This window comes from Ochotona curzoniae, unplaced genomic scaffold (assembly GCF_017591425.1).
Source record: "Ochotona curzoniae isolate NIBS_2020 unplaced genomic scaffold, NIBS_Ocur_1.0 contig_2723, whole genome shotgun sequence".
Taxonomy (NCBI): Eukaryota; Metazoa; Chordata; class Mammalia; order Lagomorpha; family Ochotonidae; genus Ochotona; species Ochotona curzoniae.
The window spans coordinates 11,181,174-11,200,089 of NW_024465573.1; the positions used below are offsets into that span (position 1 = coordinate 11,181,174).

Sequence of the window (18,916 nt, forward strand, 5' to 3'; positions counted from 1 at the left end):
AAGCCTTTACAAGACTATTTCCTAGCACTCACTATATGTAAATTCATTTTTTTTTTGTTTTTCTGGATCTTATTTTCTTGTTTCTTATTTCTTTGTATTTTATCTTATTGCCTTTAGAATCAATTTTATTCTTTCCAAAAGTTTCCCGTGTCTACTTCCACATCTTTGCGTCTTAATTAACCTTAGAACTAGTCAGTGTTCCAAACTCAAACTTAGTTTGTAAGTTTCAATTTTTCATCTACTTTTTTTATTCCAAAGTTCAATTAAGTACTCAGTTGTTGTAGTAGTAATCTTTGTCACCTTGAACTAGAAAATGAATTTTGTCATACTGGACTTCTTTTAGTCCATCATTTTTGTGTAGAGAGAGTCTAAAGACATGAATGATAAAAAAAAAAAAAAAAGCACCATTGCTGTATTGGCCATGACTGCAGTCTGCGGTGTCTTGAGTCTAGAGTGGAGGAAAGTCGGACTAGGAGAAGAAATGAAGGAGATCTGTTGCAAAAATCTGCCTGAGCTATTCTCCAGGTCAGACTGAACAAACACTAAATCTAGCCATAGTCACTCAGTTTTGTCTGAAAGAAACAATTGTTTTTAAAAGTGAAACATCATGGCATAAAGAAGCAAAGTAGAACTACATTCAAAGAAAATTGATGTCTTGAGGTAGTACTGAGTAGGTTTAAATTTTTCTTTTCTAGCTTCTGTGAAGTATTGGTGCAGCTGTTTGCTTTTCCTGTGCGAAATAGTTACTTACCCTTGACAGCATAAAGATTTGTTGTTAGTAATTGTGACGCTCCTGATTATGCTCGCTTTAGCAGCACATATAATAAAATCACATTAACTTCCTGGCTGCTGGCTTCCAGCTTTACCCACCCCAGCACTGTCCATGTGGCCATCTGGAGAGTGAACCAGTAGATACAGTATAACTCTCATCTTAAAGTTAATACATAAATATTTAAAACTATATGTATATGTACATATATGTACATAAATGTGCAACTTAAATGGACAGTGATTACTGAAAATAGACACAATTAAGTCTTTTTTAAAGCCTATGTATATATCATTAACTTTAAATGTAGAGCTAAGTTCTGACTTAATATTCTGTCTTTGCAGAATTTGGGACCAAGTATCCAGCTAGTTTCAAGTGAGCCAAAACAAACTACGAGGGGTATGTCTAATACTGAAGAAGGTATGTTTTAGCTTAAATGATTTCCTCTGAGCTTTGTTACCAGTGCTTTTATTTCTTTGTGTTTAAATACTATGTAACTATTAAAGCACCACTTAAAGCTTGAACTCCCCTCATCTCTGAATATTCAAGTTGTTCACAGTTTTTATTTTTAAAAATTATGTATTGAACATCTTTCTGTAACAATCTGTTTCCTGATTTTTGAAACATTTCTGTAGGATAAATTACCCAAAATGAAATTAAGGTACCTTCCATTTACTTGGCATGTCAGAATGCCAGTTTCAGTCCTGGCTACTCTGCTTCTAACCCAGCTTCTGGATAATGTGACTGGGAATGTATTTAAAGATTATTCAACTACTTGTGTCCCTGCTATTCACGTGGGAGACTTGGATGAAACCCCTGTCTTCTGGCAACAGCCTGATCCAGCACCAACCATTTATACCATTTTGGGACTGAACTAATGGATGAAAGAAAGCTCTCTGTATCTCATCCACTCTCTGTCACTCAGCTTTTCAAACAAATATTTTTCAAAAAAATAGATGAATTCTGACTTAAAGGATATAAGCATTGACATGGCTTTACATATGTATTACTAAAATAATTTTTTGGAAAGTATTATCATTCAGAATTCTTCCAGTATAGTATGTCAGCTTAAGGTAGAATCACTTCTCTTTTTTCTTACTTCTTTTTTTTAATTACTATTAACATTTTTTTATTTTTTAAAGATTAATTTTATTTTTATTGGAAAGGCAGATATACAGAGAGGAGAGACAGAGAGGAAGATCTTCCGTCCGATGATTCACTCCCCAAGTGAGCGCAACGGCCGATGCTATGCCGATCCGAAGCCAGGAGCCTCTTCCAGGTCTCCCACGCGGGTGCAGGGTCCCAAAGCTTTGGGCTGTCCTCCACTGCTTTCCCAGGTCACAGGCAGGGAGCTGGATGGGAAGTGGGGCCGCTGGGATTAGAACCGGTGCCCATATGGGATCCTGCGGCATGCAAGGCGAGAACCTTAACCACTGCGCCATTGTGCCAGGCCCTAATTACTATTAACATTTTATTATAAAATTTCATGGGCCCTGGGATTTTCCTTACGCCCACCTCAAGTTGCCTCTCCCCCACACCCCTTACTGAGTTCCCCTATATTATTACAATAGTTTAGTTCTTCATAAACAATCATATGCCCATCATTGTGGGCATTACAATGACAGAGAGTATAGCATCCTATTGTCAAGATGTAATAAACAGTTTCACTGGGAGTCCATCTTTGATCTCCAAGTAGAGATGCAAACTGCAGTGTGTCCTCACATCTGGATATGATAGCCTCCATTACACAGCTACTATACATCCCCTTAAATGAAAAGCCACAATACAAAATCAACAACTGAAAGAAAAATAGAAATTTACAATGCCATGAAGTTAAATAACATGCTACTGATTGACTAATATGTCTCTCCTCTTACCCGAGATACAGGGGGGAAAATGCTAATAGTGTGGAAACAATGGATTACCCACTTTCCTGTAGCCCTTGACCCTTTGTGCCCTAATCAACTATGTAAAGTTGATCAAAAATATATTTAAAAAATGGAAAAGGAAATCAAGAACCTTCTTGAAGAAAATTATGCTGCCATATGATAAATGAGTCAGTAAACAATTTAATGGGAAAGAAAGTGTTTTGAAAAGATGAAACTAAATTAAAAAATCAAAATCAATGAGATATAGTTTCCAATGGTCTTTGTTGGTGAAATGTGTCTCCTGTAGGCAACAAAAGATAGGTTTGTTTTTGTTTTATGCAGTCTACTAATCTATGATGTTTGATTGATGAATTTAAGCCATTTACATTCAGGATTAATATGAATGGGTAGTAATTTGGTCCTATCATTTTAGCAACGGGTTGTTCATTGATTTAGTCTTCTGTAGTTATTTTACTGGGATGTTCTCCACATTCGCCTTTGGTTATGCTTGGTGCTATTCCTCTGTCAAGAGAACATCTTTAAGTGTCATTTGTAGGGCAGGCCTGGAAGAGGCATATTGTTTTAACTCTTTGCTGCAGAAGACTTTTATTTCATTTTCAAAGACAAAAGAAACCTTTGCTGGGTACATAATCCTGGGCTGGCAATTTTTTGCTTTTAGAATCTGGACTATGTCTCTCCATTCTCTTCTGGACTATAGTTTCCTGTGAGAGATCTCCTGTAGTTTAGTTGGCATCCCTGTATATGTCAGTTGATTTTTTCACATGCATATTTAAGGATCCTTTCCATATGTTCAAGTGAAGAGAGCTTGATGATCATGTCTCATGGTGAAGATCGCTTTTGGTCAAGCTTGTTGGGAGTTCTGTGCCCCTCCTGAATGTTGTTTCCCAATTCTTTCTCTAGATTAGGGAAACTTTCCCTTATTATTTCATTAAATGCATTTTTCTTTTTTTTCTTTTTCATTTATTTTTTGGTATTATTATTTTGATATTTTGATACTCTGCATAGTTGATTAGATGCAAAGGGATAAGGGCTACAGGAAAGGGGGTAAGACCATTGTTTCCACATTCTCTCTCTCTCTTTTTTTTTTTTTTTGTTCTGTATCTGGGGTAAGGGAGAGATAAAGGGAGAAGCCACACCCAGCCTCCCACCCATCCAACGTGGGACATGCTCCAAGGGCACTTCTTAAGTGGTTTTGATAGTTCAACAGTTCTGAATTGCTTCCAATCTCGCCATTCCAAGCATGATGAAATCTTTCCAGAATCTACTGGCTGACATAGTCCACCTTAGGGTCTCCGGTTGCCCAGATTTTCACTGCCAACGCTTGGCTGGGGTAATTGATCAATTTGTTCTGGCCTCCGTCTTCTCTTGTGGTACCAGGTGTCCTCTGCAGGCTCTGATGGACTGCCATATCCTCCATGTGCACCTGGATATGCTGTCCTCTGCTCCCTCTGAGCCTCTGAGGAGGCTCAGCTTTGACACATGCACTCCACAGTCAGACCATGGAACCTGCATTTCTCTTTATGGTTGGGGTTCTGAGATCAGCAGTTCAGTTGGATGAATCCCCAAAGAAACCTCATCTGAGGTCATCCCAGACCTGATTCTTGTGTGTGCATGCCAGTACGGGTCTGGCAGAGTCCGTTGCCCCAATCAACTTATGCCTATCCTGGTGGTTGCAATTGCTGGGTAAGTTCTGTTTCCAGCCCTGTCTTCTACACAAACCAATGGGTGTTGCAGTTCAACCTGATCCTGCCCATCACACACTCGAAATACATTTTTAAACCCAGCTTCTCTTTCTGCACCTTCTGGGACTCCCGTAACTCTTATATTTGGCCTCTTGCTAGTGTCTTTCAATTCTTGAATACTTTTTTAGCTTGACCCAGTTCTGCTTCTAGCTGTTTCCTAGTTTCCTCCTGGTGACAGGAAATAGCTTCCAATTCTGAGATTTTTTCTTCTGCTTCCTTCATTCTATTTTGGAGACGTTCCACAGTACTTTTAGTTTGCTCCACTGCATTCTTCATTTCTAATATATCAGATTTTATTTGATTCATTTCCCATGTGACATATTCCTTTAATATCCTTGAACTCCTGCTTTACATGCTTCTCATTGTTGATAGGAAGCTTTAAAAACAAGTGTTTTGAATTGTGTATCCCCCATCTTCTCGGTGTCTTCCTCAGTGAACTCTGAGGTTAGCAAAGAGTTTTGCTCCTTTGCATGGGAGTCTTCAGTAATATTCATTGTGTCTCTGTCTCTTCTTTTGCTCTTGGTCATTGTATTTCTGGTTAGCAGATTCTTCTCCTTGGGGCAGGTTTCTAAGCTGTGTCATGCACAGGTCTACAGTTTGATTTTACTTATTATGGTTGGTACATGGCTCTTTGTGTGCAGTTACTTGTACCACTCCCTCCAGCGAGTTCCAGGTCTGGGTTCTTATGTCAGACTTCCACCATGGTCTCTGTAGCCCCAGCTCCTGGCTTGCCAGTCTACACCTCCTGTGATACCGTGCTGAGGCTGCACCGTTGTGTACAACCTTTCTCCCACTTCCAGTTGGAGCAGTTTCTACAATTAGAGAGACACCAGGTGTCCTATATAGCTAGGTTGTTGGTGGTGCTGATCTTGCTGGGACCTGTTGGCTGTTAGGTCTGAGAGTCACACGGACCTATTTTGACCCATACACTGCCAACGTCAGTATTATCTTCCCTGTGAAACCAATGCAATGCAATGCACTGAGCTCAGTGAGTTCTCTCCCAGCTTAGCACATGAACAGCTCACTGTTGTTCCTGCAGTCTTAAATTCTTTGCCACACTGTAACAAATGGTGCCTAATGTGCCACTGCAGTTCTTGATCTGCTGGCTGTCAGGTCTGAGGGCTACCTGGACCTGTCTTGGGTGGAACCTTTTGGATGCCACACTGTTGCATTTCACAGAGCCAGAAATTACTTCACTCCCAGCTCAGTGCATGTGCAGTGCTGTCCTATAGACTTTGCCTCCCTACACAAAATGGCGCCCAATTCAGCTCCAGGGGCTGACTGGGCTGTGATATCCACCCTGTGCTGCACTGCACGTCTGGGACCTGACAATCTATCTCTGCTCCTGGTCCAATGAAACAGACCAGCAGGATGGGCAGTTCTTTGGGTTCACCTCCTGAACTCCTGGTGAAAGCCCCTTCTCATTTGTTGCTGGTAGAGTTTTGGCTGCCCGTGCAGTTCTGATCATCACTTTCTGAAAGCCACTGGGGTATCAGTCACTGCAATACCACACTCTTGTGTCCACAGTTTTATTATCACCGGGAATTCTATGGTATGTCAGCCTGAGGTAGAATCACTTCTAATACTTGACTGTATGAAAACAAAGAAATAGTGCTGTTATCTGTGTTAAATTTTTATATTTTATTAACATATACAAGCATTTTTTCTAGTTTTTCTTTTTTAATGCATTATTTGTATTTTTCCCTTTAGATGTTAGTCTTTTATTTTTTATTAGTTCATTCAGGAAATAAATTTAATGATTATTTCAGCAAATTTTCTGTGATAGGTGGATATTGGATACAAAATTATGAATATGAAAAAAGTATATATTAATGTTGCCCTTCAGAAATATGAAGTCTGTAAGGGAAGATTCAACTTAAATCTTTTTCTTATTGGTTTCTCCATTAATTTAAAGCTCAAAAAACCTCCTGTTACAGAAATTAAGAAGTGTTTGTTTCTAAACATTTTTAGTTTGATTCCTTAAAATTTAACTTTTCTGAAATCTTTGGAACAAACTTACTGAGTCATCATGCCCTTTTTTCAAATCGTTATTTGATCATATGTTCTTACTAAATGTAACTGAAGTAGTTTCTAAGCTGTCAGTTTTGTTTAGCTAATGATTCAGTGTTCTAATCTTTCCTTAGGTTCCTTCGCTCTTACTGTTTTAACTCATTTTAACTGCCATTATAAAGACAATCTTCAGCTTCCATTTACACTACCAATGAATAATAAAAACATTATCTAAACATGATATAGTTTTTTCCTTTATTTCAGTTAGCATTCAAAAAATTTTTATGACCTCATTGTCATTATTTTGAATATTCTTAAAAGGGCTGATCCAAAGGCAAAAGGAGTAAATGACTAATGAGAGGTTTCTGTAGTTTCAGAAAGTACTTCTGAGTTTTTGATGGCTGAAAACCTGGTGAATGCATTGGTACCTGAGGATGAAATTTTAACTATCATGAAGAGCAAGCAGACAGAGAAACCAAGTCTGATTTCAAATAAGACTCAGCAATTCAACATTTGTGCACTGTCAGCTGAAGAACAGAAGATCCTGCAGTCCCTTGATCACCTCAATGAAAAATTGCACTGTAAGTATAGAATAACATCTGCTGCAACAAATGTTGCATTTTGTAAATAAGCAGTTATACTTAAAGTAGAAACCTATTCAGATCATTGCCTTCCTAAGGTAATTATACATAGAAAATAATAATTTTTTCATATATGATATTGTTTCTAATCCTTTGACAGCTAAAATTATCTTTATGTGAATAGATTTCTGTTTCAGCAGTGGAGAAGCTAGGCATCTAAGCAGATGATCCATCATAAATTCCTAATTCAGTATTTTTCAAACCTTAAATACAGAGATGAGTTGGTAAGAATTTAAGGAATTCTCAAGATCTAAATATTAATGAGAAAAAAAAAGGTAAGATGGGCAGCTAGCTTTTATCCTGAGGATATTTAACTCATACAGTGAAATTGAATTTGGTTTTACATGGCCTCACGGGAAAAAAAAAGGAAATAGGAGACAAAAATTCAATATCCAAGTAGTCTCATAGTCTGTCCTCCTGCTATAAAGTTGAGTCACCCAATGAGCTATGCTCTACATCTACAATCACATGTATTTCTTGAAATTCTGTTTCGAATAGATGGAAGGAGAATGATACAGAATCTTTCAAAGAATTTGGAACCACATCTAGAAAAACACTAATTTGTAACCCATATTCATATTACCCAAATGGTCTTCCCTGAAACCTCAGTGAAGGAATTTAACTTAGAATGATCATAAATGAATAGTACCCCCAAAACACCTGGAAAAATTAATCTTCTGAAGAAACCTAACTATGTTGCTATCCTTGAAGAATTGTCAGAAATAAAATCTAAAGGAAATAAGCAGCCTGAAATACAAATGTAAAAATAAATAACTTAGTCTTTAAAGAAAAAAGGCATCATGAAAAAATAAGTAGCCATAAGACTGAGTTAACAGAGATTTTAGATAATGAATTTAACAGACTATCAAATAACTGTATTTATATGTTGTAAAGAAATTAAGTTTAAAAATATAGTCAGATAATATTAAAATATGAAAAAAATAAGCACATTTGAAAAAACCTAAACAGAATTTTGAAAATGTGATAAATGAGAAATTCAAGTTTACCACATGGTTTACACTCAAAACCAACATCTGAGGAGAGAATCAGTAAGAATATAAATCAAATCGCATACCCAGAGTAAAACACAGAAAGACAGAGATGGAAAATATGAAACTGGTCTGAAAAGGCGCTGTAAAGAGATCTGAAATGGAGCAGAGGCAAAATTGGAAGTGATCACTGATGAATTTCCAATGTTATAACACTGCTGCAGATGACAGGCAGCCTGATGATTAAAAAATCTGCCAAACTGAAGGAAAAATATGAAAAGAATATTGCTACATGCCCAGCTAAAAGAGAGGGAGTCTTCAAAGATGAACACAGCAAGGAAAAGAAGGAGGAGGAGGAAGCTGAGGCGGAGAAAGATGAGGATAATGATGGATAAATTAGTTCTAATGCTGGTTTTTTTCATTTAACCCATATCTAAATGACTCATTCTAAAGAAAAAAAAATGGAAATGTGAAGTTGCATAAGGTGTTTTAAAAACTGTAAAGAAAGAAATACTTACGTTGCAATTACATAATTAGAGGTAAAATATGTAATGACTCCTGTATTGCTAGACAATTAGATTAAGATACAGGTTAATTGAGTCACAACTAAAGTATTAGAAATATACAACTTCCAAACTGGTAGGAAAGTGACAGCCAAAAAAATACCAGTCAACCCTTAATAAGAATATAGTGCTAGAAAAACATAGGAGAGATAGGTCGATTAGAAATACTGTGAGATGTTGCATATACAAATGTTTATACAATAAATATAGGTAGACTAAATGTGAACAGTTTAAAGACAGATTGTCAAATGAAGCTTCATATTTCATATTTATATTCCTCAAATATATTTCAAATATTTGTTGTTTATTAGTAATATATTTAAAATATAACTATAGAAAATCTGAATGCAAAAAGAAAAAAGATGGGAAATATGTGCTAAATTCTTACCAAAAGAAAGCTAACTTGGCTATAGCATTGCCAGAAAAAATTGACTTCAGAGTTGAAATCATTAGTAGACATTAAAAGGATCATTTCATGATCATCAGAGTTTAATGCAGGACAAATGCATGAAAGATTTTAGGAAATCCAAGATGGCAGAACAAGGTATAGCCACACTAACTTCATTTGCCTTAAGGTATAAAAACAGCAAAGGAAGGCCCAAGTTTCTAGGAGTTTGATTGACAGAAATTCTCAGCCAGGACACGAAAAAGCAACGGAGCCCCCTTAAGACAGAAGAGGGGATAAAGACACTGCTATAGCCAGCTGCCCCCTGTGACCCACCATCTTAGCAAGTCAAGGTCAGAAAAATCCACCACTCTCTGCCATTTGCAGTTTTAGCAGAGAGGATTCTGCAGTCATCGTACACTACTGCTTAGACCTGGGCAGCTGACTAGGATCTCAGTGACTGCCAGGGTTGGAGAAAGGAAGCTGCATGGCCACTCTTACCTCCCTCGACCCCACGGGCCACAAAGTCCTGGACTCTACACCAAAATGTCCTGCAGTGTATCTCTGCTCCATTCCTACCAGAATCAATCAGTCAATCAGAACCAGAGTCAGGGAAGTTTGCAGAAGCAAAGCTCATGATTCCCTGCATCCTGCAACTGTACAAGTTCAGGGGCATTAGCCCCAGGCTATGCTTATGCACTCTACATGTGTGGAAGTGGGGGGAAAAGTGGTGTGAATTGTGAGGTGGGAGCCAGGTCGATTTCCCAGCTTCTGTGGACTAGCACTAGCAGCAGCCCATAAAAAAGTCCACCACCACAATAGCAGAAGAAGGAGGGCAGAACTAATCAGATAACTACCCCAGCCACAGATTGACAGCAAATATAAGGGCAAATGGTGATTCTGGTATAGACTATGTCAGCCAATGGAACTTGGAAGGATTTCCTCATCCTTGGAGCAACAGAATCAGCAGTATTTCAGAACTATCAAAACCACTTGAGCACAACCCTCAGACCCTGGGAGGACCCTGGGTGGCTGTTCCCCATCCCTGGGTACTGAGGCTGTCAGGAGGCTGGGTGCGATTTCTCCCCTTAAAGCCCTCCTTCCCCAAGATACAGAAAGAGGAAAAAAAAATTGAAACAATGGCCTCATCCACTTTCTCCAAATCTCAACCCTTCCCCATAATCAATTATGTAAACATCATCAAAAATAATTTTAAAAATAAATAATGTCCATCATAACCACCCTAGGAAATTTGTGCAATTACTCCCACTGTATTCAGCAAGTAAGATGAATAAATTACAACTATGTAGATCATCATTGAATAGATCTTAAAGTAATTTTGAGCAAAATTGAGTTAATGTGAGTTAAAAACAAATTATGTTAAGTCCAAAAACATGCAAAATTAAACAGTGTTATTTTGAAGATATATATACACATCTATGCCAAAACTACAACCAAAGTCAACTGCAGGTGCCAGAAGGGGCTGGGACCCGAGCCATGTGGGACAAGGAGCTCCAAGACACTTCTGAAGCAGTTCAAAGATGGTTCTCAAGTTGTGAAAGTTCTGAAGATGTGTTCAGATTTCTTAACCCGCATGGTTACCCAGACACTAGCTGCGTTGAAGGGTTTTATTTACTCTTTAACTGTATATTAACCTCAAAATTAAAGTCATACTTAATATATTAATAGAAGGCAGGAAATGGTAATGATAAGTGATATAGAACTAATGCTATAGGATTTAAGGTATAGAATTAGGCAAATAAAGAGAAAAACCTCAATAGCTGTAAGGTTTTTAATTTTTTAAATTTCTATTAAGTGAAAATTTAAATGCTTCCTATAAAATATACTGCCTGTTTTTGTTTTCATTTTTTAACATTTTTTTCTCTTATTCAGATGCTTGCTATTACATGGACAAAAGCCTAAAAAATTGAAAGAGCAAGTATTAGCCAAATAACTCAGTTTTTTTGTATCTCAGTAGCTAAATAAGTATCTCTTCCTGATAGCTCAAAGGAGGAAATTCATTTTTGGTTAAAAACTGAAAGAAAAGTAATATTTGAATAAAGAGTATTATATAATTGTCAAAATACTAGACATTATCACATAGCTTTTAGATACTTGTTTCTAATTAATTTCATTTTCAGACCTAATGTAGGTATGAAGATTATTTCTAAAATAAATAGAAAAATGCAAACTTTGAGCATTTGAAGCATCAGAATTCAGTACTTGCTTTCTAGTCATTCTCTTTCAACCTTTATAACAATTTTTTTGTATTATGATATAATTATTTCAGATCTACAAGAAACCATGAGCAAACACTCATCCATCAAAAATGCTTTTCAAATAGTCCCATTTATGGTAAGTATTTCAAGAAGTTTTTCTTAGTTTAAGGAAACTCATGATTTTACATATTGATCAATAGAGATAATGACCTTGTGATGATATTAATTGTCTCAGTTAGGTTTTAGAGATATGTTTCTTCCCAACCAACTTTTTATCAAAAAAATTCATTAGCATCAAGCAATATATTCTAATTTCTTTTAAAAAAGAAATGGCTGTACTGTAAAGATTTTTATATCTGGAATATCTCGTCAGTCATGAAAGAAGAAACCAGGTATTAGTGTACCAATCCCCACATAATTTCATGTTTAGCCTACCTTGGAAATTACTCAGTTTTGTATTAGAGATTAACTCTGCCCTTGTTTTGATGGTTTAAAAGTACATATTACTATTTTGAATCTGTGCTTTTTGCTTCAAAACTGGATTCTAGTTAAGATATACATATAAATGCTAAGTAGCTACTGCATCCAAGAAGTTTCACTCAAGGGAGAAAGACATATGCAATGATAGTATATACAAATAACTGTGATACAAGCTGGACATCTATGAGGCACAACCTTAAGAAACAACACAAGTGGAGCGGGCATTGTGTTGGGAAAGGGTTAAGCCACTGCTGGTGAGGCCCATATCCCATATGAAATTGCCAAATTCCAGCCCTACTTCTGCACTTCTGATCCAGCTTCCTGCCAAGTGCACCCTGAGAGACAGCAGCTGACAGATGACTTCTGTTTTTAGTTCCCTGCCATCCGCATGGGAGACCTTGATGGATTTCTTGTCTCATGGTTCCATTTGGGGATTGACTCACATAAGATAGAAAATCCTTCCTCTCTCTCTCTCTCTCTCTCTCTCTCTCTCTCTCTCTCTCTCTTTTAGAAGAAAGGAAACAAAAGGGAAAGGAAGGGGAAAAAATGAATGAGGGAGAAGGGAAGGAAAGGAGAGGAGAGAAGAGAAGAGCAGAAGGAAAGGAGAGAGGGAGAAAGATAGGAGAGGAGGTATGGGGAGGGAAAGGGAAAGGGGAAATCAGATCTGTGTGATCAGGAGGCATCCAGGTCTGCAGTAAAGATATCTGCAAACTAAGATACTGCCTGACTTTCACAGTCCTCAAGTTAGGGTCCCACTGAGAATTTTTTTGCTGAAGAATTAGATGCTTGCTCAGTTGTTTTTCATCATGTGCCCTAGTTTTGAAATCTTGATAGAAAAAGTAAGGTTATGTAAGAATGCTCATTTTGCTTATAAATACTTTGCACCCATGTTTTAGAGTCTGCTGTGCTCTGGTTATAATAGTGAATAAGAGTGATTAAGAAAAAGACTAGACCTGTTCTGAGAAAACTTATTATTTACCTCTGGACACAAGACTAAGTGATGGGGGATAATTCTTTGCTACTGTGATTTTTAAATATAACTCTTGGCAACAGTCATTGGATATATTTCCATGCCACTTTTTTACACTTTAGTTCCACTTTTTTCTCTCAGTTTTCATCTCCGGCAACTTTGAAATTTAAGTAATATTTATAATAATAATTTTTCTGTGCTCAAATTTTGATTGTGACAATTCTTGTCAACTGCACTTATATTACTATGAGTTAGCTTTATTTAGGTAATATATATCTGTAGTGACTGACATCACTTTTCTGTACACTTCAGCTCAATTTGAAAACAGTGAGCTAACTGCAGACAGCCAAGCATGAGTATTAAATACTACTTGGTAATCAGAAAAAGTCACCCAATCAGGAAATTATTCCTTCATGCACATTGGTTTACTGGCTCATTATGTTGCTGGAGTACATAAGAACTAACAAGTTACTGATGTGGATTCAAGACCACTGATGGGCTTGAAGTCATTTATTTTTTGTTGTTTTGTTGTTTTTCTTTAGTAATAGTTACAATTAATTATTAGTGTTTTTCAGTCTCTATCTCCAAACAGTATTCTTGGAGTTTTAAAAATCACTAATTATCACAGGTCAGAACCTTGAACTATGGAATAAATTACAGTGCCTGTTTGAACAACTGACATCAAAATTTTTTTGTTTGCCAACCTTGCATGGAAATTTAGACATTTCATATTTATCTGTCATTTTCCATGCTATTTTTATGTTATATTCGTCACTGGAATTTCACAAGTGTTTGTCATGCTTGCTTTATCGACTGCATGAATGGATGGATGAATGGGTAGAATACATGGATAGTATACCATGTATGAACCATTTGAAAAAACAAATTGTGGACATTATGACACGTCCCCCTTAAATGCTTCAGTACACAAGCTGTCCTAACAACACTTCCATGTAACTACAATGGTGTTATACTCGAGAAACTTAATTTTGATACAACTTTTTTTTCTGATTCACATTCCATATTCAGAGTTCCCAGTTCTGTAGGGGAAAAAAAAATGTCCTCTGATCTACAATCAGCTCAGTTATATAAACCACCCCAACATATGCATATTTTCTTCTTTTGCCTGTTTCTCTCACCTTATTTTCCATTAGGGTTCTTTATCTCTACAGTATTTAATTATATTGATTTGCATCTTTCAGTGAAAAAAACTGAGGTATTCAGCATGAATGTTTAAAATTAATTGTAGTGTTAAAAAGCATTTTAAAACTGGTTAGGTCATTTGGAAGCAGTTATCTGGAGAGGATAGCAATGATTCTCTAATAGAATTTCAGCCATCCTACACTGGGGCCAGAGAAGTATTTGGGAACAGGTGAGGATTGTCAGCACTTCTGGTGGAGGGCAGCCATTCATTCCTTAGAGTAAGTGGGGCTCTGAAATTTTAGAAAACAGAAAACAAAAATCCACAACTGACCCTTTCCTATGCCATTTCTTAAAATGCTCATAATCATTTTTTTTTTTAAGATTTGTTTTGTTTGAAAAGCAAGTTTACAGAAAGAAGAAGAGACAGAGAGAGAGAGAGAGAGAGCTCTTCCATATTCTGGTTTACTGCCCAAATGGATACAACAGCCAGATCTGGGCAAACCCAAAGGCAGAAGCTCCTTTCAGGTCTCCTGAGTAGGTAAAGGGTCCATGGGCTTGAGCTATCCTCCACTGCTTTCCCAGAGCACAAAGGGAGCAGAATTGAAATTGAAGCAGCCTGGACATAAACCAGTGTCCATATGAAATGCCGGCATTGCAGGCAGAGGCTTAGCAGACAGTGTCATAACACCAGCCTTATCATAATCATTTTTAGTAATAGCATCTACCCCAGCATGTATCTGAGGATTATATAAAATAATCAACCATTCAAAGTACATAAAACAGTATTTAAATATAGCACATGTTAGGTTATAGTATTATCATTGTCATTATTTGGCTCATCTTATTTAAAGTATTTGTTTGTTTGAAAGACAAAGGTACAGAAAAAGGGAGAGAGACCTTCTATCTGATAGTGCATTTCCAAAATGGCAGCAGAAGCTAGGCTGGGCCAGGCTGAGGCTGGGAGCCTGCGATTCCATCTGGGTCCCCCAGATGGAGCATCTTCTGCTTTCCCAGGCACATCAGCAGGGGGTTGGATTAGAAGTAGGACAGGACTGAAACCAGCACTCGTATGGGATGCCAGTATTGGTGGCAGTGACTTAACCCACCGTATCATAGCAAAAAAAATGTAATAACTATGTTGAGAGTAGATAAGCGAAATATGCATGTGAAGCATAGCTTTCTGTTCTAAAAATTAGGAATTATTTCAACAACCTTTTTAGTGGTTCATTCCTGTACACTTACTCTCATTGCACTAAGGTAGGCATCTTCCATCATAATAAGAACATGATCCAAAAAAAAAAAATCATAGAATGCAGTTAAAACACAAGAATGTATTTATTTATTTACTTAAAAGCGTAACAGAGAGGGAGACTCAGATGGATAGATCTTCCATCAGCCTTCTTACTCATCAAATACCGGAAATAGCCTGGGCTAGGCCAGATGGAAGCCAAGAGGCTGAAATGCCACTGGGGTGTCCTACATGAGGGTCAGGGACCTCAGAACTGGACCGTTCTCTACTTTTTTCCCAGGTGCATTAGCAGGGAGTTGGATCAGGTGAGGAAGAACTAGGAATTGAACCTGCACTCCAGCATGGGATGGGGGTGTCCTAACCATAGCTTAGCCACCACACCACAACACCTATCCTGGCAAGTTTATTTTGGTGCAAAATTTATCCCAACCCATATACAGGTTTTTTTCATAATATGCATTTTCTGTGAATATTTTGAAAATTTGCAATATTCTTTCTACCTCATAGTTTGCTTATATTCATGCTGAGTGCACTTTAGTATTGGGGTTTTTTTTTCTCTTCTTTCCAAATTCTATCCTATTCAGTCACATCCTTCGTGCATCCTTCATGCAGCCTTCCATAATAACCAGGATAGTGGAAGATAATCTTACTGTCCTCTGTAGTTAGTACTGTTAATACTGTGCTATCGCAGGTACTTATTTTTGTCTTCTTAATTGAAAATTTTATTTGAACTTATATTCTTATAACCTCAGTTGCTTTTCACTTATGCATCTACTTCATAGAAACTAGAGCATACTAAATACTTAGAAACTATTGGATGACTTTTTATAGTATATTGAAAGACTATAGATTATGATCTACCTTTTCAGACTACTGTAAAAATGTAGATTTATTAGAGCCTGAAACTTCTCAGATATTCTGGAGCAGGAGTTTATACACTGTGAAAATCCCACTGCTTCTGCAATTCTTCCAGTGCCCTTTAATGAATGTTGGTATGTAACAAATTAGAATTATTTAATGACACTGAACATTGTTAATATGTAATTAGAAAGAAGAAAAGAAACTTATACTTACCAGGCTCTTGACATTAAAAAGTGTGGTTTTACAGTGTCAGATGGTTTCCCATATATTCTATTGTTTAATCTTCTGAGCCAGGAATAAATACCAATGTAACTTTGCCAAGGTCTCAAAACCAGGATTTACTTATTTCTCCTTTTCCCACAATATCCATCTTTTTTCAATCTGTATTTCAAGTAATGATTTTATCATCTACCAAATTTCCCGGATAGAAATGATTTGTGTAGCCACACTTCTCATTACTCCCTAGTCAATAAGTCTTCTTAATTATGCTTACTACTTGCATCACAAATCCCTCCACTCCTCTCCATTCTTACTGATAACGTTTTTAGAATTTATCCTAGGGAGCCCTGCATGGTAGCCTTGTGGCTAAAGTCCTCGCCTTGCAACTGTTGGGATCCCACATAGGCACCAGTTCATGTCCCAGCTGCTCCACTTCCCTTCCAGTTCCCTGCTTGTGGCCTATGAGGGCAGTGAGGAATGGTCCAAAGCCTTGGGACCCTGCACTCATGTGGGCTCCTGGCTTTGGATAGACTCAGCTCCAGCTGTTGGCAGTCACGTGAGGAGTGAACCAGTGGATGGAGGCTCTTTCTGTCTCTGAAAATCTGCATTTCCAATAAAAATAAATAAATCTTTAAAAAAATATGTTTATCATAGGGTAGCATTGTGGCATTTCAGATAAAACTGCTGCCTGTCACCCTGGCCACCCATATGATCACCAATTCAAGCTTCAGCTGCTCCACTTCCATTCCAGCTCCCTGCTCATGGCCTGGGAAAGCAATGGAAGATGGTGCAAGTATTTAGATCACTGAGGCTATATGGGAGACCTCAGTGAAGTTAATGGATGCTGGTTTAAGCCTGGCTCAGCCCTGGCTGGTTCAGCCATCTGGGGAATGACCCAGCAGATGGAAAACCTCTCTCTCTCTCTCTCTCTCTCTCTATTTTCAAAATAGATAAATAAATCTCTAAAAAGAATTCTGTCTCATATGGCCCGTTTCATCGGTGAATTTGCTCACTCCAGTGCATTTTACACCACTGTCACCAGAGTGATCTCTTGGAAACACAGCTATGAATGTATCACTGACCTGCTTAAAACCCAACTTAAGTGATTACCTATAAGAGAAAACAAATCATTCTGGATCTTTTCAGTCTTACCTTCACTTGTTTCCCCAGACTCATCATTTACATGCTGTTGGTTAGTGCACAGCTCCCCCTGGGACTCCTTATGTGCGTGTAGGCCCCACAGAGCTCGCACTGCACTGCAGGATTTACTCTTATCTGATCTTCCCATAGATCAAGCCCTCTGCTGTGGCTTCAACGAAGAGAAATGTATCGCATTTTCATAGGCACAGCATGCGATATACATTATTTTAGACTTGCAGCAGAGCAACCTGAGAACCCCTTTTATTGCCTTGGTGATGGTTTCTAATGAAAAACAAACATTAGTCAAGGAATCAGCATTTTCATTTTAAAGTATTTTATTTACTTTTTAAAGTAAGATAAATTCAGTGAATTTTTAACAGTTACCCTCCCAATCAACTTACTTTTTTTAGCCCAAATATATTGTCAAACTATCCCTATGCTGGTACTTCCTGTAGAAAATAAAATCATTTAATTTTAACCATTTACACAGGAGATCATAATAAGAGCCACTTTTAAGTGTATTTTCCAATAGCGAAGAGTGAAGACTGTGGATTATTATATTTAATATGGTATGCAATTTTGTTGAAATATGTGTATATGTAGCATTTGAGAATTGATAATTATCAGTTTAATCTTATTGAAGTTTATTGTCTATAAGATTTGTCTGTTAAAATCCATAAATACCATAGTAAAAGAATATTCTGAAATTGTTGCAGACCAGCCAGCCAAGAGCCAGTCCATCTCCTGATGTTGGATCCAGATTACAAAGAAAATTCTGATGCAGTATAATAGTAACTATTTAATGGAATCTTTATTTTTGAAAATATCCTGTAAATGTGTTATATATTTCTGTGTTTATTAATGATTAAAAATACTATAGCCATAAAATCAAATTAGATCATAACATGGGTAACGGAAATAAATTGACTAGTTCACATTTATGCATTACATTGACATTATAGTTGTTATGTATTTTATTGATAATACTTTTTAATGAACAGAAATATTTAATTGTTTTCAACAGGCATGCTACTAGATATAAATTAATTCTATTTAAAAAGAGGATATTTTGTTATTCAAATTATGTGTTAGCTGCAATTGCAAAGCTTTGTTTTCTGAAAATCATAATAAATTTTATTAATTTTTTAAAGTAATATAAGAAATTTATGATTAAAGCAATCCATCTAAATGGTAAAGCTATTTATTCAGGATGTTGGCAGGATCTCTGTAGTTGAAAGATGTTACCAAGGGTTATTGTTATCAGCTCTGCTTGTTCAAAAAGTAATGTTATCACTTTATCCAGGGAGATTAGGTTCACTTCAACGTAGCAGGGACTAATGGCAAAAATAAAAATAAACAATCCCAACTGGATTACTTGAACTGCCTGATAGCGATTTCTTTTTCTGTTATAAATGTCTGCTCTGGATCCAAGATTTATATTAGAAGTTCACTTTTTAAATGTTATAAGCAAAGGCAAAAGTTGTTTGATCTTAATTTTTTTTACACAATTGTGACTCTCATCCATTCTCTCATTTTCCCTCAAATATTTCTACCTAAGGCCTTCATCTGAACTGCTTCAAGCTGAATATTTGCTTCTTGTGAAATGTTGCAGGGGTAGGGAACCTTTTTTCTGCCAAGGGCCCTGTG

At 37.0% G+C, this 18,916-nt stretch overlaps 1 protein-coding gene across 1 annotated transcript in view; it reads left to right on the forward strand.

Moving 5' to 3' along the window:
• CEP126 (centrosomal protein 126) overlaps positions 1-18,632 on the forward strand; it is a 56,008-nt gene extending 37,376 nt beyond the window's left edge. Inside the window, exons 8-11 of the mRNA XM_040977219.1 lie at positions 1,114-1,189; positions 6,782-6,991; positions 11,279-11,343; positions 17,986-18,632. Coding sequence (XP_040833153.1) covers positions 1,114-1,189; positions 6,782-6,991; positions 11,279-11,343; positions 17,986-18,048 — 414 coding nt within the window. The 3' untranslated portion in view covers positions 18,049-18,632. The remainder of the gene's footprint in view (positions 1-1,113; positions 1,190-6,781; positions 6,992-11,278; positions 11,344-17,985) is intronic.
• The last annotated feature ends 284 nt before the right edge of the window (positions 18,633-18,916 follow it).